This window comes from Mastigoproctus giganteus, chromosome 4 (genome assembly GCF_048544385.1).
Source record: "Mastigoproctus giganteus isolate SK-2022 chromosome 4, ASM4854438v1, whole genome shotgun sequence".
NCBI lineage: Eukaryota > Metazoa > Arthropoda > Arachnida > Uropygi > Thelyphonidae > Mastigoproctus > Mastigoproctus giganteus.
Window position 1 is genome coordinate 99,265,732 of NC_143578.1, and position 26,423 is coordinate 99,292,154.

Sequence of the window (26,423 nt, forward strand, 5' to 3'; positions counted from 1 at the left end):
GCAAAGAGTTCTTTACTTATGTAAACTCTAGAAGGAAGGGAATGAATCACATTGGTCCACTTTATCGGTGGGTAGGAAAGGTAGCTGACAATCTGAATGAGTATTTTGCATCTGCATTCACACATGAGTTATTCAGGGAGGACAAGTTTATCCAGAAGTTTATCAAACTCTGGCAGAGTGTGAAATGATTTTGTAATAACTGAAAGCAAAATAGAGGAGGAATTGTTAAACATAAGAAAGGTGCCTGGGATGGATGAAATCTATCCAGTTATATTGAAGGAGATGGCAAAGAGATAAGCAAATCCTTAGCCATAATTATGAGAGCTTCCTTGGACTCAGGGTGGGGGTCCCCATGGACTGGAGATGTGCAAATGTGTCCCCAATTCAGAAAGGAGGATCAAAGAGTGATCCTCCTTTAATTACACAAATAATTACAAACCTGTTAGTTTAACTTCTGTTCTGTGGAAATTAATAGATTCTCTGGTTAAAGAAGCATTGCAGGATCACCTAGAAAAGATTTCAGTAATAATTCAGACACAGCATGGGTTTGTTAAGGGGAAGTCTGCTCTGACCAATTGGATTGGATACTGATGTGGTTACAAAGGAACTGGATACAAAAAATAATTTTGATATCATATACTTGAATTTCAGGAAAGCTTTTGATACTGTTGCACATGACATGAATGCCTACTGTACAGGTTGGAGCAGTATGGCATTAAGTGCAAGTTTCTGTTATGGATAAAGGAATGGTTGAGTGGAAGAAGACAGTGGTAATCAATGTAAACTGCTCTTTGTGGGCTAATGTTATTAGTGGAGTCCCCCATGGTTCAGTGTTGTTTTCTTGTTTGTTTGTTATTTGGTTTTTAGGAGCATTAGCAACTAAGGCCATATTGCTCCGGAATTAGCGGTGGTCATTCCCCAACCTTTCTGCATCCTCCGTATTTGGTGGTGACGGGCTTGAACCTCGGTCTAATCAAGAAGCACCTTGTTGTTTTCTGCATTTATCAATGATATTGTTGGTGTATCAGGCTTAATGTCCAAGTTTACAGATGATACGAAGGTTAGGGTTGTTGATGACAGTACAGTACTGCAACAGGATCTAGAAAAGTTGAGTAGATGGGCTGAGAGATGGCAACTAAACATTGACAAATGTAAAGTACTGCCTATGGGTAGCAGTAACCTCAATGTAATGTATCAACTGTGTTACTACATTCAGGGTGGTAGAGAATGAAAAAGACCTAGGGGTAATTGTACAGTATGGTATGAATTTTTCTGAGCAGTGCAGACAGGCTGCAAGGGGATCCTGTCAATGATATATGGGAATTTTTCTAGCAGGGATAAGGAAATGATTATCCCCTTGTATAAGGCAATGGTCAGGCCACACCTTGTACTGTATAAAGATCTGGAGGCCTCATTTTAGGAAGTATGTAGAGCTGCTGGAACGAGTACAGAGAATGGAACAAAGGGTTGCTGTTATGAAGAAAGGCTCAAGTTCTGCAAATTGCCATGTCTGGAGACCAGGCACCTGCAAGATGAACTGATTGAGGTGTATAAGGGCTTGAATGGTTTGAGCAAACTGGATGCTGATGGGATTCTTCCTCTTGCTCAGATTAATTGCCTGAGGGGACATAATTTCAAATTGAGGAAAGACAGTTATAGAATAGATGTGAAGAAATTGGCCTTTAGCCAGAGAGTAGTTGATTGGTGGAACAGACTTCCATCTTTCTTTGTAGAAGTTTATAGCCTAAATAAATTGAAGGCTGAGCTGGACAGGTACTTGGAACGAACAGAGGGGTGAAATGGGAAAGTGTGTTTTTTTTTTTTTTTTTTTTGGCTGATGCTATATAAGCTTGCCTTCTTGCGTCATTTAACTCTACTAATGCTAATGATTGATAAAATAAAGTGCATAAAGAAGGCTTATGTAACTTTCATACAATTTTTTTGTATATGACGATTTTATCTTCCTAGCTAAGTCACAGAATTATTTCAGCCAACATCTGTTTGGTCTGAAAAGGCACAAGATTATCTTGATGACCTTGCACATTTGGCCTGTCTGATTTATAGGAGTTAATTTCTGTGTTGGTGGTGTTAATTTTGATATTTGCAAAACTTGCACAGACATTGGTTAGAAATGACATCCTCTTGTGAATGGGATTCTGTTTCTAGCCAAATTAAATTAATTAATGATATTGGGTCTTCCCAAATTTGTCCTAATACCATTAATCATCATCCAGAGTTGCACAGTTTATCTTGTATTGTACACAAAACTGGTTCTATGAATTATCTACATTGGTTCAATTTCTGCAGTGCTACTTTTTCTGGGCTTTGTGTGTGTTCTTTGCATTTGCCGTTTGCTTACCCTCCTCCTTTTGTTCGTTTTTTTTTTTTTTTTTTTTTGGTCCATGTTTTCTCCCCCTCTCCCACTCCCTTTTCTCTCTTTCTTGTGTTTTCCCTCCTCTTGCCATATCCAACCTTTCGCCATTAATCTCTGGCATAAATATCAGTTAATCACAGTTTTTTTTTTTTTTTTTTTTTTCTCTCTCTCTCTTTAACTGCTGCAATCAGTATAGATTTTTTTAGGTATGATTATTTTATTAATAACAGAATATGAAATGAAAGTAATAAGGTAGTATAGAATAATAAAAGTGAAAGTTGCCAAAAGAGGTGTTTAGAACAAAGCTGAAACAGCAACATAACTTAAATGCTCTCAACATTGAGGGAGTCCTGGGAACAATGATTTCAAGATTCTCTTGTGCTTTTATAATGCTAACGTCATCAGTAAAACAATTGAATCCTTAGCACCTTGATTGAAAATCCATTCAAGTGGATGAACATCTAAAGCAGTTATTTCATTAGTGATCATTTGTGTAGACCAGAGGTGGCCAACTAAATTTGTGATGCAGTCTGCCATCTCAAGAATTTAATTGCACATGGTTAAAAAAGTTAATCAACACATATTGAGAAATGTTTAAAAATTTTAAAATTAAATACAATTCAGAATTTAAATTCATATGTACATAAATTTTTAATTTATGTGAAGTTTGTGTCTTCGTGTTATCTGCCTAGCTTCCCAAATTGGGGATATGCTGTGATAAGGCCAACCGTAAAGAGTCTTCTGTATGCAAGTAGTCCGTAAGAGTAGAGATTTTGTTTCAAATGTGAAAAGGCCAATTCATATAGATAGGTGAAACCAAAACCAAGTTTTGGTTTCACTTATTCAAGTTTTGGGAATTTAAAAAGTTCACTGAATTTTTTTACATCTGGGTACTTTTCTTGGCAAACATTTCCAAAAATCTTTTTCCGGAGATCTGGCTTTTAGGAAGATATCGTTTCACAATGTAATACAGTGGGCCTCGACTTATGATGACATCGACATCCGATATTCTCAGGAACCGATATACCTCCATACGAGCGCATTATAGCCTCAGTTGCTGATGCGCCAGTAAAACCCAAACCAACCAACCAACCTCCATACGATCTTTTATTTTAAGAACCAATAATGTTTGCAGGTACTGATGGCTTTCCGATATAGCTGGAACGATACGTGGGTGGAAATTTTCAGATGTGTGGCGTGCGGAACATCACTCGTATGAGTATTCTCAACCAATTAGCATAATTTGTTATTGTTCAATAAAAATTCCTACGTGTGACATTACTTTGGAGTTTCTTTATGTTGTGTTTGATGTGCTTGTTCAGTGTGTTTTTGTTAATCATACATAATTATAGTAATTTAATTGTAGCTATTTTTGAATTTAATTAAATAAACTAAAATTAAATAACAATGGCTCATAGTGCACAAGTTAAAAAGCAAGATTAGTGCATTAATATGTGATTATGGTTTTCCTCAATTGACTATTTCTGCAATACTTAATATACTTAAAAGTATATTAAGCAATACTTAAAAGGATATTCTAAAGAGTGTTAAAGTTAGTGATGATTCCACATCAGTACATGAGGGAAGAAACATTTATTGTGGAAGTGTAAAGGCTTTTGTTGATATGGATTACGGAAAAGCAGATGAAGGATGACATGTTGCCTAGACAATTTATCTGCAAACATGCTGAGCAGATCTATGATGATCTGAAACTTAAAGCTTCATCGACCAGTGGCATTGCTGTGCACTTTGAGCTAGCAGAGGCTGGTTAGAACGCTTCAAAAAAAAAAAAGGACGAATATCAAAAGTGTTGAAAGGCATGGAGAGGCATCCAATGCTGATTTAAAAAAATAAATAAAAACAGCTAAGGCCTTTAAAATTGAATTACAAGAGTTTGTTGAACAGGAGGCTTATCTTCCCAGCAGGTTTTTAACATTGACAAAACAGGCCTCTTCTGGAAGTGAATGCCCAGAAGAACGTACATCACTGAGGATTAGGTCAGTTTACCTGGGCATAAGCCTATAAAAAAATACTCACTCACTCTCCTGTTGGGTGCCAATGCCAATGGAGATTTCAAGTTGTTGTCTTTGCTTGTGCATCATTCTAACACCCCCAGATTATTTAAACAACAAAGGTCGACAAAGGCATGGGAGTGTTTTGGTACAGTAACAAGAAGGCTTGTGTTACAGGATATGTCTTCAATGAATGGGAGCTTGAAGTTTTCTATCCTTCAGTATAGAGTTATCTTGAGAAAAATAGCCTTCCTGTGAAGGCACTGCTCCTGCTGGATAATGCCTTGGGCCATGATCTCAACCTTGTTCAATCTCTTGAGGCATATTTTGACATTTATTTAAGTCAAATGTTTGCTACCCAACACCACTCCTCTTCTTCAGCCAATGAACCAGCAAGTGATAGCAAACTTCAAGAAAATCTACACCAAGAAAATATTTGCAAGTTGCTTTGCAGCGACCTCTGGTAAAAATGCTGTCACCCTCAACGATTTTTGGAGGTCAAAGTTCAACATCCTGGACTGTGTGAGGCTGGTTGAAAGTTCTTGGAATGTTTCCACCAGGTGCTTAAATTCAGCCTGCAAAAATATTTAGCCTTTAATTATCCATAACGTTGACAGATTTGAAGATGGTGCTTTGACAAATGATATTGTCACTCTTGGTAAATCAGTGGGTCTGGAGGTTGATGAAGAGGATGTGGAGGACCTTATTGATGAAAGTGAGTGTGAGTTAACAATGTGTGTGTGTGTTTGTGTACTGGTTCAGGGTGGTTCCCAGGCAAATGCCCATCTCCACCTAAATCATTTAAAACAGAAAATCTGTAAAGTGGACCTGATAAATAAAAAGGTAGCTAAGAAATAAGAAGACAAAACATCTTTTTGAAAAGAGAAGTAAAGTAAAAAAAAAAAAAAAAAAAAATTGTTAAGTTAAGTTCATAATCTAAGCTAAGTTAAGTGTATAAACAAGAAATTTTGAATAGGAAAGAATAAAAGTAAATATAAGAGAGATGTTTGTGAGTGTAGTATGTTGTTTATGTCAGGTCACTTTGCCATCAGAAAGCAGCTGAACTCTTCAACTGCAATCTGATGCCCGGACCTAGTTCTGTCTTTAAAAGCTGAAGCGCCAAAGTGCAATTAAACACTCAACAGAGAGAGTGCTAGACTGTTGAGTGCCAGTTGTCCAGCCTTGGACCGCCCAAACCCAAGAACTGAACAACAGCCAAACAAAAAAAAAAAAAAAGTGGTCCATGCCCAGGAGCCCCAGACCCGACCAAAAGCTTCCAGGTCTGAAGCTCCCAAGCCCTGATGCAATCAATGAAGATTCTGGTTGTAGACGGCCAATTCAATGTCCGTGAGGTTTCGTATGGTAGATCTTTTAGGGAACACAGCATTTGCATACTCTTGTAAGGCCTGAAAGTTGTTAACTCCTTGCACCAATCTATGTACGTTATCTTCATTAAAATTAGCTATCTGTTTTCCCAAAAGACACCGTTCAGCATTATAATAAGGACAAGAGAACAAAATATGCTGCCAAGTCTCTGCCGCTCCACAAGAACACCATGGATCCGCCTCCAACCCTCGAGAATACAGTTTATCTCTGATCGACCCATGACCTGTTAGCAAAAAACTGGTATACATAGACGGACAGAACCACGACGACACCGATTTAGTAATGGCAAAATCTGCCACAGGAATGATCTTCCTGGTTATCTCTCCCACCTCTGAAGAACTCCACCGTGCTCTCCATATTCCAACCAACCCAGTCCAAATTCGAAGTTTCTCCTCCTTAACTGTAGCTGTAAGATTCAATGACATCCCTAGATATTGTGCAGGAATACCTTTCCGCATCGCATACATCATTCCTCTATAGACCACATATAAATCCAGAGGTAACAATCCAGCAATCACCTGAAGTGCCACCGTAGACACAAGTCCGTGGTGCATACAAATAAGTCAGTATCATAGATCGTTGCAACGACATTAACTTACGTTGGATTCTGGCCTTGAACACATCCGCAATCCATACACCAGCAGCATAAGCAATAATTGGTAAAAAGATCGTCTTGTAATATAAACTCAGTTTTTTTACTAAGACCCCATTCTCTTCTTGAAATTCATACAACTGAGTAAATAAACTTCTTTATTTTGTCATTCAAATGTGCAACATGTAAATGGAACCTCATCCTATCATCCAGTATCACCCCCAAGTACTTAATGTTGGACACAAAAGGAATTTGCCTTCCGTTTAACACTACTCTAGGTGGGCGCAGCTGTAGAGATCCAGTTCCCGATCAAACAGGCAGGAAGAGGTCGTGCTGGCAAGAGCACGAATTGGCCATACACATCTTACACACCTATTTCTACTGCTAGGAGAAGATCCTCCACTTTGCCCGCATTGTAGTTCCATACTTACTGTAAAACATTATCGAGTGTACACATTATCATTCAGCTAGAATCGCATGTTTCAGATCTTTAATTAGCTCACAAAAACCTCTGCAACTAAGCCACATACTTGGAAATGATGCCACTTTATCAGAACTGTTCACTTTTCTAAAAATGATCAACACATACAATCACTTCTAGAATAGTCCCCTTTCCTATATTGACAAACACTCCAAAGTAACAGGCGCAATATGGTCATAGCAGCCCTTGCGCCAATAAATCCCACTCCAACTCTAGGTGGGCGGTTATAATTAAAATGATTTTTAAATACCATGAATTTAGTTTTTGTGGATGAAATTTTCAACTTGTTCAAGGCAGCCCAATCAGCAAGGTCCACAACAGGGAGCTACAAGAGTTGGGTTGACTGAGCTAGCCAGGTTGATAAAGTGCCTGCCTGGCAACCCAAAGGTTGCGGATTTGAATCCCGCCACGGGCCTGGATCAAAGTAGAAAATGCAAAAACTTTGGGAGGTGCATTATGGTCAAAGAAGCAGATGTGCCAACAACTAACAAAAAAAAAAAAAAAAAAAAAAAAGAGTTGGAGAAAATTATGGAGAGTGACACTGAAGAGGAAGAAGACACCCAAAAAGTGTCAGCTGAAGACAGTCATTTCTTGTTGGGAGCATGTAAGAGAGGTGGTAAAAAAAGACTCCAACATTGAAAACGCTGAACTCACGATGTGCAAAATGGAAGGCGAAGTCCTTTCTTACTTCATGAAGCTACAAAAAAAGTTGTCAGAAGCAGTCCACTTTGGACAGTTTCTTTACCAGTAGCAGCAAAAGACACCTGATATAGTCCCACCACCACTACACTGCCATTGATTTCATCAGCTCTGCAATTCAAGTCCAAAGTAAATGCCAATTCATTTGTTTGTTTTTAATTTTAAGATGTTTTATTGACTTTATTAAATAATTTTTATCAAACACTCATTTTTAATGTAAAAATGAAATATAACATGTAAGAAATACCTATTTTATGTCTTGTTGGGGTTGCTGTCAAGAGTTTGGAACCAATTACCAGAAATCAATGTATTATTGGTTTCAACTTATATTTTCAACATATAAAATGGGTTTTGTGGAACAAATTACTGTCGGATGTTAGAGCCCCACTAATTTCTTTTTCAAGTAATATTTTCTCCATGTGAAAAATCTTGGCATGTGTTTTTTTTTTTTTTTTTTTATGCAATTTGTTTTGTAAGTCGGCATTAAATAGATGAGAAATATATTGAACAATGTCTTCAGTTGTTTTAAAATCACTGAATCTGGTTTCAAAATCATCCGCAACTTTCAAAAACAGGATATTTTTGCACATGATTTTGTATCTTTATAAAATGATAAATTGTTTTGTTTTGTTTTGTTTTTTTTTTTTTTTATTTTAAGATCCTTAGCTGTTGCCAAAAATTGCATATTCATATATGCAGAAATACTACTAATCATATCAGCCACATTTTTATTTTTTCTTTCTAATTCCAAATTCAGATCACTTAATTTACTAGTAAAATCTACCAAAAAATAAAAATCGCACGACTGTTCCATATCACATAGCTGCTGATAATCATCTCCCTATTAATCAACAAATTTTTTAGTTTCCTTCAGTAAATTTCAGTGTCTCTGTAGAAACTTACTCTGGCTCATCCACCTGACATCTGTGTTTAATATCATATCTGGTTCATTTTTATTGAGTTGCATTTTGAAAAATCTCCTTTGAAGACATTGTCCTCTGATGGATGGAATTCACAATTTTGAAAGCTATGTCCATAACACTTTTAGTATTTAAGTATTTAATCTTTTGCTGGCTAACACATGTTAGTCAGAAAAATATGATAGCAGTAACTCAAATTTGGGAATTCATCATCCTTTTGGTACAATGCGATGACTCTGTTAAGATGCCCTGTCATTGCTTTAGCTCCGTCTGTTGTTATTGATACGAGCTTAAATAGTGGTAATTTAATTTTTTTCAATAAAATTTTTGAATGCGTTAAATATATCAAGACCTCAAGTGTTTTTAACGAAACCATACACAGCAGTTCTTCTAATGGCAGAATCAGCGACACTCAGGCGAATAAAAATGAGCAATTGAGCTGTATCACTGAAGTCTAGATTCCATCCAGTTGTAAAGAAAAGGGCACTCAATTAGCAATATGAGCATGCAATTGTTCACTCACATTTTTACTCATTTTTTTTCGATGCATCGCGTCACAGTATTTCAAGATAATTGCAGATCTTGAAGAGCACTTTCAATTTCATTTTTTTTTTTTAATTTTCAAAAAGAATCTTATTTCTAAAAATAAGTCTTTGATAAATTGACCATCAGAAAATGATTTGAATTTTTTTGCAAAAAGATGACTCACTTTAAGTGATGCAACAGTTACTGCTTTAGATTGTAAATTAGGTGTCATTAAGAAATTTTTTGTGAATAATATGGATTTAATAAGTTCTTTTAATTTATTTTTTCTAAGGTCATTATTAGGAAAATCCAATTAGTATTCACCATGGAGTGCATTGAAGTGCCTTTTTAAATTTCCTTTTTTGGGTATGGCCATGGAAGCATTGGAAATCAAACAGCATTTTTCTTTTATCATTACAAAACAGTTTTCTAGTTCCCACCCTTGATGAAAATGATACGTTTTAATCTTTTTCGTAGTATTAATTTTAAGTCAAATATTAAAGTAATGTATAAGTACTGTCCAGTTATTACTATTAAGTAAGCTAAATAAGAATTCGACACATACTCTATACTATGAAAATTCATGCAGTTACAATGTAACTGCATGAATTTTCATTAGGCAAGTGTGGCGGCTGCACGGCAACAAGAGTAGTCACGTAGTTCAACGGATTTGTAATAAGTGTATGCGATGACATGCATAATAATAATATCTAGATTCACTAATCTATTTTTTATGTAATTTAAAATTCGTCGTGATCTACCGAAATTAAATCCACGATCAACTTCACCTCCTAAAGGATCTCGTTTTTAAAACAGCCGTGAACCATTATCTAGAATTTCTCAGATTTAAGTTAGTGATAATTAGGTACCTTAAATGCCTTATTGAAAATTAGCATTTTCAAAGTGCCCATTTATATGGAAATGCATATTTTGGCTATTTAAACCATTGTTGCATTTAAATGCAGAACACAAATTACTAGCAGCACTGTCTTGTTAACTTGATCAGTTTTTCAGACCTCAAACTCTGAAACAATTTCGCTCATTGAAATCACGTTCTTATAATAATTTAGCATGGGTAAGCATTTCATTTCATCAGAGAAACAGCAATATATTACTTTAATTCTCATGCCATCAGTGACATTGGATGAGAATAAATTCACAAAAAAATTTAGAAAATAGGTAGTTGTAGCATTTTGTTTAGATGCCTTTAAATGAAAAGATTTTATCAGCAGCATTGTCTTTTGTGTTATTTGTGATAAGAACCTGCTTTGTAGAAATAAATTGGGGGGGGGGCTAAATTGCCATATCAGTTGCTTTTAAAGGACCTGTCTTGCCTTGGTAATCAGTCATATCCCTTTCTATAAGTTAAGTAATGAATTTTTCAAATAGTTTTCGAAAAATCTTCTATAAATCAAAACATTCCGAATGAAATCTACCTTGAGGAAGAATGCATAATGCTATTTATAATGGCATTATTCTCAAAGTTATCAAACTTTTGGAGAAATGTGCATTGGCTTGTGGGAAATCAAATGGAGAACTTCTTGTCTGAATTTGCATGCTTGCAGGTTCTTGAAAATGTGAATCAATCCATAGTTGCAAGATATTTTTGATTCTTTGCAGTTTTTGTGGCCAAACCAAGAATCAACCCACAGCAAAAAAGTCTTCCCTCCCAGTAGCTCTTGTTTATAAGTAATTCTGTAGCATAATTTTCAGTGCTTTGGATGCTGCATCTTATTGGTGCTACTAAGGAAATTCTTTGGTTATCAAACAATTGGTTCATTGACACTCATTTTGCTTGGTGTCCTAATTCTGTAACCAACTTTTTTTTAATGTGGGTACTTCCATTTGAGTGGATTGGTGCATTATGACCAACATAGTCCATGCACCAATAAACCCCAACAACCAACCCTTTGTTCAGTTGTACAACTGAAGGTGTAGGGAAAGTTCAGTTAGAATTTTCAACCATCTCTGTAGACACAGGAGAGAAAATGTTTTTTAAAAAAAATTATGAATAATTCTAAACTCCAGATAGATTATGTATAAACATAAAGTGGGAGGATTGCCATATCAGTTGCATTTAATCAACCCATGTACAAATACATGTACCAATACGAATTGTCTTAAAATATAAAATCTGGATTTCATATTTTAAAGAAAATGACTATTAACAGAAATGAGCAGGAACTTGCATTTCAAGTAGTGACTTCAAATAGATATTAAATTTAACCTGGTCATTTCTGTTGATGTGAAAAGATTATTCTCTGCTTTGCTTTTAGATGATAAATGTTAGATATACAATAGACCATTGAAAAATATATTGTTGTTTATTGTAACAAGCTATTCCATCAGCAAATTGTAAAATAAACCTTGCTCTAAAACTTTGTTAACCGGTTTTATTACTTTTAGAGGCCCAATTCAAAAATTGTAATCCAGTTGTAATAAACTGGTAATGAATATAAAAAAGTTATTGTATATCATGTGATGTCTGACAGTAATCTTTTCTAATAAGAAATACATGGAACAACCTGAACAAACAATAAATCTTAATACTAATATGGATTACCACAGTAGTTTAAATTTTTTTTAAAAAAATTATGTTAGTCTCCTTGTAGAGGCGACTACTTATTTGATGACGACAGATCAGGATGTATTTAGACTATGTATATAAAGTGCTTAGCATCATAATACACAGCCATTTCTGAATAAACAGAAAATTTTTAAGGTGGCATCGTTTTAGGTTATATCTCATATTGTGAATACCTTCACAGCGAGTTGCCATGATATTGCACTACTTCGAATAAGTAACGCTTCACCTAAGGAGAAGACTAGTGTTACTTATTCTCAGATAGGTACCACCACCCAGACAGCACTGTTTCAGGGCTGTTTGGCCCTTCGTCAGTGAGTGGGTAGGTACCCAAGTGATGCAATGATGGCAAAAACAGTTATGAAGGTATTCACAATATGAGATATAACCTAAAACGATGCCACCTTAAAAATTTTCTGTTTATTCAGAAATGGCTGTGTATTATGATGCTAAGCACTTTATATACATAGTCTAAATTTGTTCGCAGCTTGAGGCTCTAGCCCTAAATGTGCCTTAGTCTAAATACATCATACACCATCAGGCATCTCTCATATTGTGGAGTTATACTTCATAACTGTTTTTGCCATCATTGCATCACTTGGGTACCTACCCACTCACTGACGAAGGGCCAAACAGCCCTGAAACAGTGCTGTCTGGGTGGTGGTACCTATCTGAGAATAAGTAACACTAGTCTTCTCCTTAGGTGAAGCGTTACTTATTCGAAGTAGTGCAATATCATGGCAACTCGTTGTGAAGGTATTCACAATATGAGATATAACCTAAAACGATGCCACCTTAAAAATTTTCTGTTTATTCAGAAATGGCTGTGTATTATGATGCTAAGCACTTTATATACACAGATCAGGATGTTAATGATGCATACAATAAAATGCAACAAGTTATTGTTCAATTTTAACTATAGTTATTATACTAATTAGTGATTTCCTGCAGGAAGCTTGAAATATTTGCTGTGCCATATGATGTCTTTCACCTCTTTATGTGTTAACTACCTTTTATTGTTTGTAAATTTTACTTTAGTATTATAAAATTATTCCTGTTATTAGCGAATGTTTTTTCAGTAATTCCTTACTCATTTATTTAAAGACTAAATGTACAAGGCATAATTCCACATGGGTTTAAATTAAATATATAATATTGGTGTAGATACACCAAAGTTAACCCGTAAAATTAAACTACGCACGTAGTGGAAAGGCATCATTTTAATTATATCTAATATTGTGGCTACCTTGTACGAAATACCAGGTATTACACTACTTTGAATAAGTAACACTTTTCTAGTAGAGAAGACTATTGTTACTTATTCTCAGTGGGCAGGTACCCTGGTAATGGAAACGTGCTATCCACAGTTGCAAAGTTAATTAAAATGATGCATTTACACTACATACATAATTTAAACCCATATGTAATTATGCCTTCTACATTTAGTCTTTAAATATAGTATCATTCTGTTCACCATTCGGCATCTCTCATATTGTGGAATTAACTTTGCAACTGCGATGGCATGTTTGCATTACCAGGGTACCTGCCCACCCACCAATAATAGGCCAACAAGTCTTGAAACAGTGCAGTGGGGCTGCAAAATCCGATGGCAGTTCGTTCCACAAAACCCATTGCATGTTGAAAATATTGTACGTTGAAACCAATAATACATTGATTTCCTGTAATTCGTCTCCCAAAACTACACAAAATAGGCATTCCTTACATGTTATACTTCATTTTTACATTAAAAATTTGTGTTTTATAAAGATTATTTAATAAATAGTCATAAACATCTTTAAAAAAAAATTTTTAAAAATTAGCATTTACCTTAGACTTGAACTGCAGAGCTGATGAAATCAATGGTGGAATGGGACTATATCAAGCGTTAGGTGTCTTTTCAGTCTTTTGTTGCTACTGGCAAAGAAACCGTCCAAAGCTGTTTTTATGACTTTTTTTGTAGCTTCCTGAAGTAAGAAATGACTTTGTCTTCCATTTTGCACATCATGAAATGTCTAGGCTTCAGCTGACACTCTTTTGGGTATCTTTTTCTTCCTCTTCCTCTCCAGTGTCACTCTCCGTAATTTTCTCCAACTCTTGTAGCTCCTCTGTTGTTAGCTCATGCCCATGAGTGTCATAAAGGTCCTCTGCATTTTTTTCGCTAACCTCCAGACCCATTGATTTACCAAGAGTGACTGTATTGTTTACCAAAGCACCATCTTCACATCCGTCGATGTTATGGATAATTAAAGGCCAGATCTTTTTCATGGCTGAATTTAAGCACCTGGTGGAAATATCATTTGAATAATTTACAATCAGCCTCACACAGTCCAGCATGTTGAACTTCGTCCTCCCAAAATCTTTTAGGGTGACAGCATTTTCACCAGAGGTTGCTGCAAAGCATCTAGTGAACATTTTAGTGGTGTTGATTTTCTTGAAGTTTGCAATCACTTGCTGGTCCATTGGTTGAATAAGAGGAGTGGTGTTGGGTGGTAAAAATTTGACTTGAACAAAGTCAAATTGTGCCTCAAGAGATTGAACAAGGTTGGGATCATGGCCTGGCACATTATCCAGCAGGAGGTAGTGCCTTGGCAGGAAGCTTATTTTTCTCACTGAAGATCTTTTTTTTTTTTTAACTTCACTGAAGGATAGAAAACTTTAAGCTCCCATTTATTGAAGACATTCTCTAACCCAGGCCTGCTTGTTACTGTGCCAAAACACTCCCAACACACCTTTGTCGACCTTTTATTTAAGTACTTATACCCAGCTAAACTAGCCTCATCCTTAGTGATATACGTTCTCCTGGGCACTCACTTCCAGAAGAGGCTGGTTTTGTCAATGTTAAAAATCTGCTGGGGAAGATAACCTTCCTGATCAACACACTCTTGGAATTCAAGTTTAAAAAAGTTAGTTGCTTTTTTATCAGCACTGAATGCACCCCATGCCTTTTTTTTTTTAAGCACTCGAACCAGCCTCTGCTGGCTCTAAAGTCTACAAGGTGCACAGCACTGCCATTGGTTGATGGAGCTTTAAGTTTCAGATCATCATCGATTTGAAACAACCGTACGAGTGATGTTCCGTGTGGCACTTGTTGAACAATAACGTTGAAAAAAGATTAATTGGCTGAGAACAATCGTACAAATGATGTTCTGTGCAGCACGCGTCTGAAATTTTCCACCCATGTATTGTTCCAGCTATGTCGCAATACCATCGGTACCTGCAAATATCATTGGTCCTTAAAATAAAGGATCGTATGGAAGGTATACAGGTTCCTGAGAATATTGGATGTCAGTGTCATCGTAAGTAGAGACCCCACTCTAATCTTCTCTACTATAGAAGCGTTACTTACTCAAAGTAGTGCAATACCTGGTATCTCTTTGTGAAGGTAGCCACAATACAAGATATAATTAAAACGTTTCCTTTAAAACGACACACATCATAGTTAACCCATAGAATTAAACTATGTGCGTAGCACCGATATTATATTACTTGTTTATATGGCTGTTGATGGCAAATCCAAATTAATGGACTTCTTACTTCATTTTTGATTAAACAGACTGACCTGTTTATTACTTGTTTCCTCTTATGTGTCATTTTATTGAATAAATTGGAATAGTCTAAAAGTAAATGCTAACATTAGATATTGATGCATCTTCTTTATTTCATCAGCGGAACTGTCGTTACGACTCACAGATTGCTGTATTTGGAGAAGAATTTCAAGAAAGACTTTTATCTCAAAAATATTTTATAGTAAGTAAGCTTTTTAAAGAATTTCAAAACAATGCATGCATATATCTATGAACATTCATAGAGAGTATTGCACATAGTTTATCTTCAAGTTTAATGTTCTTTAGTAAATTGAATGTTTGTGGGATAATCAAAACACAGAAGCTTAATTTTTCATTGTTGATTCCCTTTTTTTGTTGTGTGTTTACATGTTTATACTGATTTATTCTTTTATGTTGAATACGGAAAAGACATTACAGAAATTGAGAAGATGAACACAGCAGAACTGGTGTGCTAAACAACTATTATAAACTACATATATATATATATATATTTTTTTTTTTTTTTTAGTCAGATGTAGCAATAGCTTTTAGAATAGTTGGGAAGAAAGCTTTAATTGGATGTGAAACATTATTTAGTAGGGTGCAAAATGAAAGATGGAAAGTTTGATGAGGAAACTTGCTTGTGCCCAGCTGAAGACTCAAGGGGTGGGGGGGGGGACGTCCCAGTAACATCTGTGTTGGCAAGCAGTGTTCACTGCCTCTAGAAGCTGCCTAAAATTCTACTGCCTTCTAGGATATTCGTGGCTGCCAATTGTCTGGATTTACAATGGAGAATTCCTTAAATAAAATGACACTGCACAACAAGTTTTGGGTCATATCTTGTTATGGGCATGAAAGTAAATTTACTTTATAGATTTTGAGGTGCCAAACTCAGGAACAGTGCTTAAAATGGTAGACCTTGCTCTTGTTTTCAAAAAAAAGTAGTTTTTATATTCATATAAGGTAATTTTTACTTATATGGCAGTAAGATGTAGCTATGAACATATATCAAACACGGGACATTTTTGCCTTTCGCTTGAACCATCCGACAATAAATGGCTAAAATGGCGGCACTCCATTTGCTTTTGTATATTTGCTCCATCGCTGTGATGTCTCAATGGAAGTGCTCACAGTGTTCATCGCCGATGGCACCACAGCTTGGCGAGAAGAAATCCAGGTGTCAGTGCAAGAAATGCATCTTCAGTGACATGTTGCACCCTAGTTTTTCCTAAGAAGTAATGAGATCTTCCACAAGCTGCCTGTAGTTTCCACCTAGAAAACCAGTCAACATTTTGAAAGGTTTTCTATGCTGATTTCTTGCTATTGCTAAGAACACATTTGAACTGTTTGACTTTGGTCCACAAATAAGCCAACTTTTCAAAGATGAATAGTTTGAATGTGTCCTTGGTGAATCTCAACTTTAGAAGTAAACGATGCTGCATTCACATACTTGCAAGAGAACTTCCCAAGACTTAGTACAGATTAAGGCAGTCATTTTCATTGGTCCACAAATAAGCCAACTTTTCAATGAAAATGCCTACCTTAATCTTCTCTGAACTGAGTCTTGGGAATTTCTCCTGCAAGTATGTGAATGCAGGATTGTTCACTTCCAAAGCCTTCACAAAATTTTTCATGAGCCCCAGTTTGATGTGGAGTGATGGAAGCAAAACTTTTTATTTGGATCTACTAGAGGTTCAAATGCTACTTTCTTCAATCCAGGTGTTAATGATTTTCGTTGAGGTCAACTCCTCTTCTCATAATGCATATTCTTGGCATGACTATCCTACTTGCAGACAAAGCAACAATACTTAGTGTAACTCTCTTGTAATCCTAATAAAATGGTGATTACTTTTACATCACATCTGCTACTCGTACTTCTCAGTATCCACCTAACAGGATATTCTCAATATTTGCATGTGTTTCTTTTTATGGATGGCATATGCAATAGGTATTGAAGGCAGCATGTTTCCATTGTGTAATAATAACAGTCTTAAGGCTAACCTTAGAAGCATCTATAAATAATCGCCATTCTTCGGGAATGTGTCTCATGTTCATTAGACCATTAACATCTTTACAAAGAGTCCGTTCACCTTCTGTTTGATAGAATTTGTCATAGTTTTTATTTCAAGTGTGAAATGTCACTTTCACAGAATGATCTAGAAGATTCCACTGCTGTAGCCTCGAGGCCTAAAGTTCTGCCTTATTCTTTGACTGTTCAAGATCCCTGATGAGGTCATTAAGTTCACTTTCTGTAATCTTATGTGGTTCAGAAGGATAAAGGTTTGGGCAAAATGGTGGCTCCCTTGACTAGGTAGCTGCTGTACTTCTTCGTTTATATCAAGTTGAATATTCATCGTCAGAGTGTATAGAAAAACGGTGGGGTGGTAAAATTTGGGCAAAATGGTGGCTCCCTTGACTTAGGTCGCTGCTGTACTTCGTTTATATCAAGTTGACGTTCATCATTGTCTTCATCATCAGAGTGTACAGAAAAATGGTGGGGTGGTATAGGTAGTACAGGTAGTACTTCACCGTGAGGCATGGGACAAATTGCAGACTGTATATTTGGGTACGCCACTGTCCACTTTCTCTTCATTATCATTCCTTTACTAATAGGAGGCACCATACAGAAGTAACAGTCCGACGTATTTATTGGCTCCTTCCATATCATGGGCACTGCGAAAGGCATAACTTCCCTTTCGGTTCTCATGTGTTAAGTTTTGATGACAGGTAGTGCAGCATGTGTGTGGAGCCCAGTTCTTGTCCTGGTTGCCTACTTTACACCCAAAGTACAAGAAGTAGGCCTTTTTTATGGCGTGAGTTAAGGGATGCTTTCTTGAAGCTAACATGACTTCTCCACATACATAACAAAGTCATCCAGGCTGTTCATACAATTATGGGACGTGTTAATCTTACACGACACAAATACTGCGCAAAAAGTAGGAATCGTTCACGACCTACCCGTATTCTATGATTACTGCAACACTGTTGAAGACTCATTTGAGGTGAGAACATTTTACCATGTGATGCAGAGCGAAGCGACTGTTGCCGATCACGTGGTGGTACTGAAACTGTGGTGTTGCCATGCGTTTCGCCAAGAGCGGGAAAAAGTAACTTGCAAATGTGAGACCCCCAACTGTAATTAGAAAACAAGAACCAATCGATAAATTTTGTTGTGATTTTAGTGAAATTAGTCAGGATTGGGTATTTTCATTTTCTTAAATTTTGTGTTGACCAGTGTAGTAATAAAAGAAAAGGAAATAGACAACCCTTGCATTTCCCTCCTCCCATAGGCAACTCTCCAGCTGACCTTTGAATTTCCCCAAACTGTTACCCCTGGAATAAGTTACCCCTACCACCCATGTGGGTAACTTATTCCAGTCAACTTGTTGACTAAAAGACAACTTCCTGCAATCCAGTCTAAACATCTCTCCCTGTAACTTGAATTTAGCCCCTAGTTCTAGGATCATTTATAACCATGAATATTTAATTTTGCTATTACTGTAGTAAAATCATCATTAGCAGAGGCATATGATGCAAGAAAGCAAGCTTATATAGCATCAGCAAAAAAAAAAAATTTTTTTTTTTGCTTTCTTTTTATTTTCATTTGGTAGTGCACAAATGAAAAAAAAAATAATAATAATAATAAAACTTAAAATTGGGTTTTTAAAAAAAAGAATTTCTTCTTGTTTTCATTATTGAATTGTTCATTAATGTTTTATCCACGAATAAGTCAACTTTTCAAATGCGAATAGTTTGAATGTGTCCTTAGTGAATCTAAACTTTGGAAGTGAATGATGCTGCATTCACATACTTGTGACATTCTATTGCAAAATAGAAATAGCATTCTTCTCTGTAATTTGTAATACAGCCAGGCCTTGCATAATGCAAGTTTGATTAAAGAGTTTTTCAGTTACTGCGATTTTACGCAATGCAAATTTTTACTTTACGCAATGCAAATTTCCAGTTAACATGATCTTTTTTATGTGATAGTTGAAAAAGATTAGCCTGCTACCTGCCTCAATGTGTTCCATCAACCATTGGAAGTAGATGTGTTATTTGTTTGTCTCCTGCTATTTTCTACTCCTGTTAATTATGGATAAAAGAAAGAGAGTGAAAAACAACGTGATTGCAATAAAAAAAAAAAAAAGCGAAAAGTTAATTACTTTAGCTGAAAAATTTGGAGATGTAGGATACAGTGAATCTACTGTACGAACTATCTTGAGCCATAAAGACGAATATAAAGAGAAAGGTAAAAGTTTCATCACATTTTGTTCTATAAAATACCAGAAACAGAACTCCAATAATGATTGAAATGGAAAGTCTTATCAATTTGGATAGAAGATTGCAATCAAAAAAGAATTCCATTATCTTAGGACAGTATTCAGAGCAAAGCTATTAACATTTTTTACTAAGCTCAGAAACAAAATATCAAGGGGAGACTGAAACATTTGTTGCTAGTTCAGGGTAGTTTGAACATCTCAAAATTTGAGCAGGACTGCATAATGTTAACATAAGTAACAGGGGAAGGTGCTAGTGCTGATGAAAATTCTGCAGCCAAATCTCCTGCAGAAATGCAAAAAATCATTCAGCATAGTGAATACGATGATCAGCGAATATTTAACGTAGATGGAATGGACCTATTTTGGAAACAGATGCCAACTAAAACTTATTTGGCTGCAAATGAAGCATCACAACCTGGGTATAAAGTCTCTAAAGATCGACTAATGCTTTTATTAGGAGGTAACGTTGAAGGAGATTTTAAATTGAAGCCTATGCTTATGTACTGTACACAAAAATCCTAGGGCTTTAAGAGGATACAGCCATCAAACTCTTCCAGTCATTTTGCATTCAAATAAAAAAAAAGCATGGATGACCAAAGCCCTATTTGAAAACTGGTTTAAGTCTTATTTTTGTCCAAGGTTGAAGCCTATTGCAAGAAAAATAATCTTACTTTTAAAGCTCTGTTGCATTTTAGATTATGCACCTGGACATCCTTCTGGACTTGGTGACTTAAATAAAGTGTGCAAGTTGGTTTTTTTTTTTTTTTTTACCAGCAAATAAGACTTCATTATTTGCAACCCATGGAGAAAGGGACAATTGCATCTTTCAAGGCTTACTACCTCCGTAGAACACTTGCATAGGCACTTGAAGCTACAGCAGGAGACAATGCAATTTCTATACCAGAATTTTGGAAAAAATATAACACACGAGTGGGCATATTGCATATCCATCACTGGAGCCTACAGGCTCCAGACCTGTCATCTCTGATTCAGAGCATGACTTGAATCGTCCGAAGAGACAGCGGACTGAAAAACAGAGTGCATATATGCCAGCATTTAGTATTAGTAACGGCCGCATGGTGCAAGAAAGCCTATGGCTTATGCTGCACCAGCCAAAAAAAAAAAAATTCCGAACAAAACAATGATAAAAATAAATAACTAAATAATAATAATTAATAAATAAAAAAATAAAAAATAAATAAAAAGGAAATTAAACCTATCATCCTATGCGCTTCCCTTACCCGAAAGTACTATCCAGATGACCTTTGAATTTCCCCAAACTGTCGGCCTCTACCACCCATGAAGGCAACTTATTCCAGTAATTTATAACTCGCTGGCTAAAATAAAACTTCCTGCAGTCCAATCTAAACATTTCCCCCTGTAACTTGAATTTATGTCCCCTAGTTCTAGCATCATTTAGAATCTTGAAAATTTTGTCCTCATTCATTTTACTGATGCCTCTCGGAGCCTTAAACACCTCAATCAAATCTCCTCTAAGGTGTCTAGTTTCCAAACTCTGCAATCCACATATTCGAAGTCTTTCATCATAAGGATGCCCTTTTGCCGATCTCACCAAGCGAGTTACCGTTCTTTGCACACTTTCAAGAAGCTCGATGTCTTTCTTTAGGTGCGGTCTCCATACTTGAACACAGTATTCCAAGTGTGGTCTAACATAAGCCTTATATAAATGGGATTATCACGTCCCTATCTCTACTTGCAAAAGTTTGATAGATCATCGATAGGACACCATGGGCCTTCCTTGCAACCCGTTTACAATGCTCAGAGAATTTCATGTCTGACCGTATCGTAACACCCAAGTCCCTTTCCTCCAGTACTGGGTTTAGTTGAACTCCACCAAGTAAATAAGTTATTTTGGGATTACTGTTTCCCAGGTGTAATACCTTACACTTTGTTGGATTAAAGCACAGCTGCCATTTTTCTGACCATTCTTGAAGTCTATCTAGGTCTCTCTGAAGAAGCTCAGCTTGACAGTGATCATTAACTACTCTACCAATTTTAACATCATCTGCAAATTTAGACATCACACCCTCTATCCCTTCATCAATGTTGTTTATGAAAATTAAAAACAACAGTGGTCCTAATACTGATCCTTGGGGAACCCCACTTCTTACATCTCAACCCAATCTAAAGAATAGCCATTTATCACAACCCTCTGCCTCCTGCCCTGAAGCCATCCTTCTATCCATCTAAGGATTTTCCCAGTGATTCCAACCTGTTCCAGCTTATAAAGCAACCAGTCATGTGGGACTGAGTCAAAAGCTTTGCTGAAATCTAAATAAACAATGTCGAAATTATTCCCTAAATCCAGCTCGTGAGTGACCCTTTCGAAATAGCGAACCAGATTTGTTAAACATGATTTTCCCTTTACAAAACCATGCTGAGTATCCTTGAGAATTTCAATTCGATCCAAATGATCCTGAATTCCACCCTTGATCATTGCCTCCATGATTTTCCCTACCACTGAAGTCAGACTGATGGGTCGATAATTTCCCACTTCACTCTTAGAGTCACCCTTATGTATGGGAGGTACATTTGCACTTTTCCAATCCAAGGGAATCTCCCCAGAGTCTAGTGATGCTCGCATAATTAGCCTCAATGGTTCAATGCACTTGCTTGCCGCCTCTCTTAAGATTATAGGGTATATTCCATCAACTCCAGGAGCCTTACTGGTCTGTAGGCTCAAAAGTTTTTTCATTAAATAATCTTGCAAAATTTCAATATCATTAATTACATATTTTTTAACTTCGCTCCCACAATTTCCCATTGCCACAAAAGGCTTTTCATTTATAAATATCGAGGCAAAATAACTGTTGAGTTCATCTGCAACGGCAGCTGGTGTATTTATTACTATCCCCTTTCCCTTACGTAAAGGTCCGATCTGGTTTGTCCTGCTCTTCTTGGCATTTATATATGTGAAGAATTCTTTATCCCCCCTCTTTGCTCTGTTTGCTAGTGATTTCTCATAAACTGCCTTTGCCTGTCGAACCTTTTCTGTGGCTCTATTACACATCACCTTGTAGCTGTTATAGGCTTCAGTACTTTTTATTGCTCTGTAACTTTTCCATGCCACCTTTTTCTGCTCAAGTAATGTGGCAACTTCACTATTCATCCAACTTGGAACCCTTCTCGTGGAGTATTTTTTTAATGGTATACACGCATTCAAGGCATCTGTGATTAATGTTTTAAAAGCGTACCACAGTTCAATTGTATTCATTCTCTGCGCGATATCTACCCAGTTAATAGAGGCCATGTAGTACCTTAAGGCAACGTAATTTCCTTTTCTGAAATTAAAACCCATTCCTTTACCTTTTACTTCTGCTACCTCTCTCGTCATCATCCACTGTAGAACTCCGTGATCACTTCCTGCTACTGGTTCCTCTACTGTCAGCCCTGTTATGTCATCTAATTCATGTGTGATGATGAGGTCTAGGATATTCTTTTCTCTAGTACTTTCCCCGACATGTTGATACAAATAAGTCATCTAGTTGATTTAAAAATTTTGTTCCCCATGTCGAGTTTCCTTCTCATTGCCTCCAATCAATTAGAGGCAAATTGAAATCACCCATAATAAGGCATTGACGCTTACTTGCCCATTCCATTTGCATGTAGAGGCTTTTGTCATAATCTTCACAATCACCTGGTCTGTAGATTACTCCTACTCGCATTATACCTTTGTTTCCAACTATCTCACACCATACAGACTCTATACTAGCATGTGAAATGTCTGAATCCGAGAAAGCTATCATCGCACTCAGGCTGCTTCTGATAAGAAGCATTACCCCACCACCCCTTCTATCTACTCTATCCTTCCTAAATACATTATACAAGCCGTACTGAAACTCATCATCCCCGATTTCCGGGTGGCACCACGTCTCTGTAAGCCCTATTATGTCCGCGTTACTTGTTTTAACCAGCAGTTCGAATTCGCTCATTTTATTGGCGACACTTCTAACATTACTGTATAAACGATTAAGATTTACTGTTCTTGTATATTTAACAACCCTAACACAACCCTTGAAGTTTTTTAGGCTCTCTTCCCTGATATTAGCTACCCGCTCACGTGAAACGTCTTTGGCCCCAGAACATCTCGATAATACGTCCAGTTGGGGTAACAGATAAGAACTCTTAAGGTATGTGCAAGAGTTACATTGACCAATATTATCAGATAATCGCGTGTCAGTATTACCCACATCCCCCCCTAACTAGCAGTTTCCCTGAGCCTTTAAGGTATCCTCAATAATACTGGCAAAAACTTTTGCACCACCTTTGTTTAAGTGTATCCCGTCTCTACAAAACAAATTCCTTCTACCTACAAGTGTGGGCCATGCTGATAAAAATTTACCCCCTAATGCCTTGCAGATTCCTTCAAGTCTTGAGTTAATCCACAAGGCTCTTAACATATAATCCCTCCTATCGTGTCTGGGCAGAATTGCAGACACATAGACATTATGGCCTAGCTCGCGACATTTCCTCAGCATGGTCCTGTATTTTTCCAACAAATCGGATAATGAGTGCATTTCTCATAATGCACTCATTATCCACACAGCCTGTCGGCAAGTTATCGCCGTTTCTAATACAGAAATGCTTAGAATTGGTTGTTGGATCTCCTAAAATGGTAAAGCACCTCCAATCTTGGAGACCTTCTAATTGAAGCTTCCAAGCCAAGTCACTCAGAAAAATTGTTAAAATTAACAACTAACAATATTCCTGTGTCAGTAACAGCCCGTAACACTCTGAACGCCTCTAAAGGACTAAACGTGTCTGAGGAAGAGATCATTCAAGAGCTTAGCGAACAAAAAGTGACTCATGCACAGAGAATTCTGACAAAAAAATATGCCAACCTATTACCAACCAGGTCCATTATTTTGACATTCAGTACTCCGAATCTCCCATCTTCTGGGAAAAAAGGTTACATAAACTGCAAGATTCGACCCTACATCCCGAATCCCATTCGCTGCTTTAAGTGCCAGAAGTACGGCCATTCTCAGACAGCATGCCGGGCGATGTGTACCCTATTTGCGGCTCCAAGGAGACTGCACAGCTTCCACTTCCACTTGCCCAAACTGTAAAGGAAGCCATCCTGCATTTTATAAAGCATGTGACCTTTGGAAAACAGGGGAAAAAAATCCAGAAGTATAAGGTGGAGCATAAAGTCACATGCCCTGAAGCAAGAAAGCAAATAATGCTAACCATGCCTAGCCGATCATATGCATCGGTCACCAAAAATAGCCGCTCAGCTGCAACCCAAACAGATGTCTCCATCGAACCGAATATTTCCTTTGCCACCTGGGCCAAAACTGTGCTAACTTACAATAAGAAAACTACAGTCAGTGAGACCAGCAACACCCCAATCAGCATCCCACCTGATGCTATCTCAACCTTCACCGAAACAACAAAATCTATTGAAAACCAGAAGAAACAACTGCTACTATTGAAAACCAGAAGAAAGTGAAACCACGCATTAGCAACATGGAAATGGAGGTTCAGTCAGATGATGAAGAGACAGTACTACAGTTACATGATAATGATACCATGGATACAGGCTGCCCAATCATTTCCCAGAAATGAAAAATCAAAACTAAGCAGACAGAAACCCTCTCAGAAAAAACAGTCAGATCAATCTTCCTCAAATAAATCCAACAAATGAATAAATTCCTTCAGTGGAACTGTAGAGGATTACGCAGTAATATAGATGACTTGAATGATTTACTCATACAAACTAAAGCAATAGGTGTATGTTTACAGGAAACATTTTTATCACCACAAGTTTCTCTGAAAATTAAAAATTATACTATGTTTAGTGAGACATGGATTCCCACACTCCTGCTCGTGGTGGCTATTCTTATCAAAACTGACATACCATCAAGACATCTCCAACTAAAAACCTCCTTAGAAGTTGTAGCAGTTCGGATAGCAATGGGAATATCGTTAACCCTTTCATCCATTTATATCCCACCGAATTATCCTTGCTCCCAGACTGAACTTGACAATCTTATCACACAACTGGCACCTCCAGTCTGTTTACTTGGCGATTTCAACGGTCACCATCCATTGTGGGGATCTTCCACCATGGATAGAGGAGAGGCCAATTAATAGTAATATTCCTGGATAACCATAACCTGACTCTGCTAAATTGCGGCTCTCCATAGTTAGTGCTAAATGAGCCATTCCACAGTGACCATTTTCCTATCATCAGTTCAATTCAAACACAGACAGTGTCATGTCCTAAAGGCTTGGAACTTTTATAAAGCAGACTGGAAAAACTATTCAACTTGTGTTCTATTTCACAAACTATATGTACAACAAAAACACATTGATGACGTAACTGATCACATTAAAAGCCATATATTATCTGCAGCAGAAATTTCCATTCCAAAATCCAACCAGAGCAAGTGGGTACACCAAAATCAGTGGTGGAATGAAGAATGCTCCAAAGCGAAACAAGATAAAAACCATGCCTGGAACCAGTTTCGCAAATTTCCAACTACCGCCAACCTAATTATGTACAAAAAAACTGAGCCAAAGTAAGCCAAATTAGGAAGACAGCAAAACGTGACTCCTGGATTAAATTCGCCTCAGCTATTAACAAAAATGCTGACACTCGAATCATTTGGAAAAATATTCAGGCTCTCAATGGGAAATTTCTACTGCTGCAATCTCCGATAATACAATGCAATGGGCACGACTTATCCTCTCCTACTGACATTGCATATGCTTTAGCCGAATCTTTTTTATAACGTTTCTGCATGTTCCTCTTATGTGATCTCTTTTCAATGCAGTAAAACTGGTTCAGAACGTTATAAGTTTAATTTCGCAACTAGACTTTCACTTCCGTGTAACCAGCTGTTTACTCTATCTGAACTGAGAAAATCTTTGAGCAAATGTCCAAACAGCGCCGCAGGACCAGACGGCATTCACTACAGTATGCTGAAGCATCTGTGTGAAGCCGATCTCGGAACACTATTACTCTTTTATAACCGGATCTTCTCATAAAATACGTATCC

General features: G+C 36.9%; 1 protein-coding gene across 1 annotated transcript in view; it reads left to right on the forward strand.

Annotated features, from left to right (window-relative positions):
* Nucleotides 1-26,423, forward strand: part of LOC150086946 (ubiquitin-like modifier-activating enzyme 1) — a 354,098-nt gene that overhangs the window by 209,036 nt on the left and 118,639 nt on the right. Inside the window, 1 exon segment of the mRNA XM_090372833.1 lies at nucleotides 15,240-15,320. Within this exon segment, the coding sequence (XP_090228959.1) occupies nucleotides 15,240-15,320 (81 nt within the window).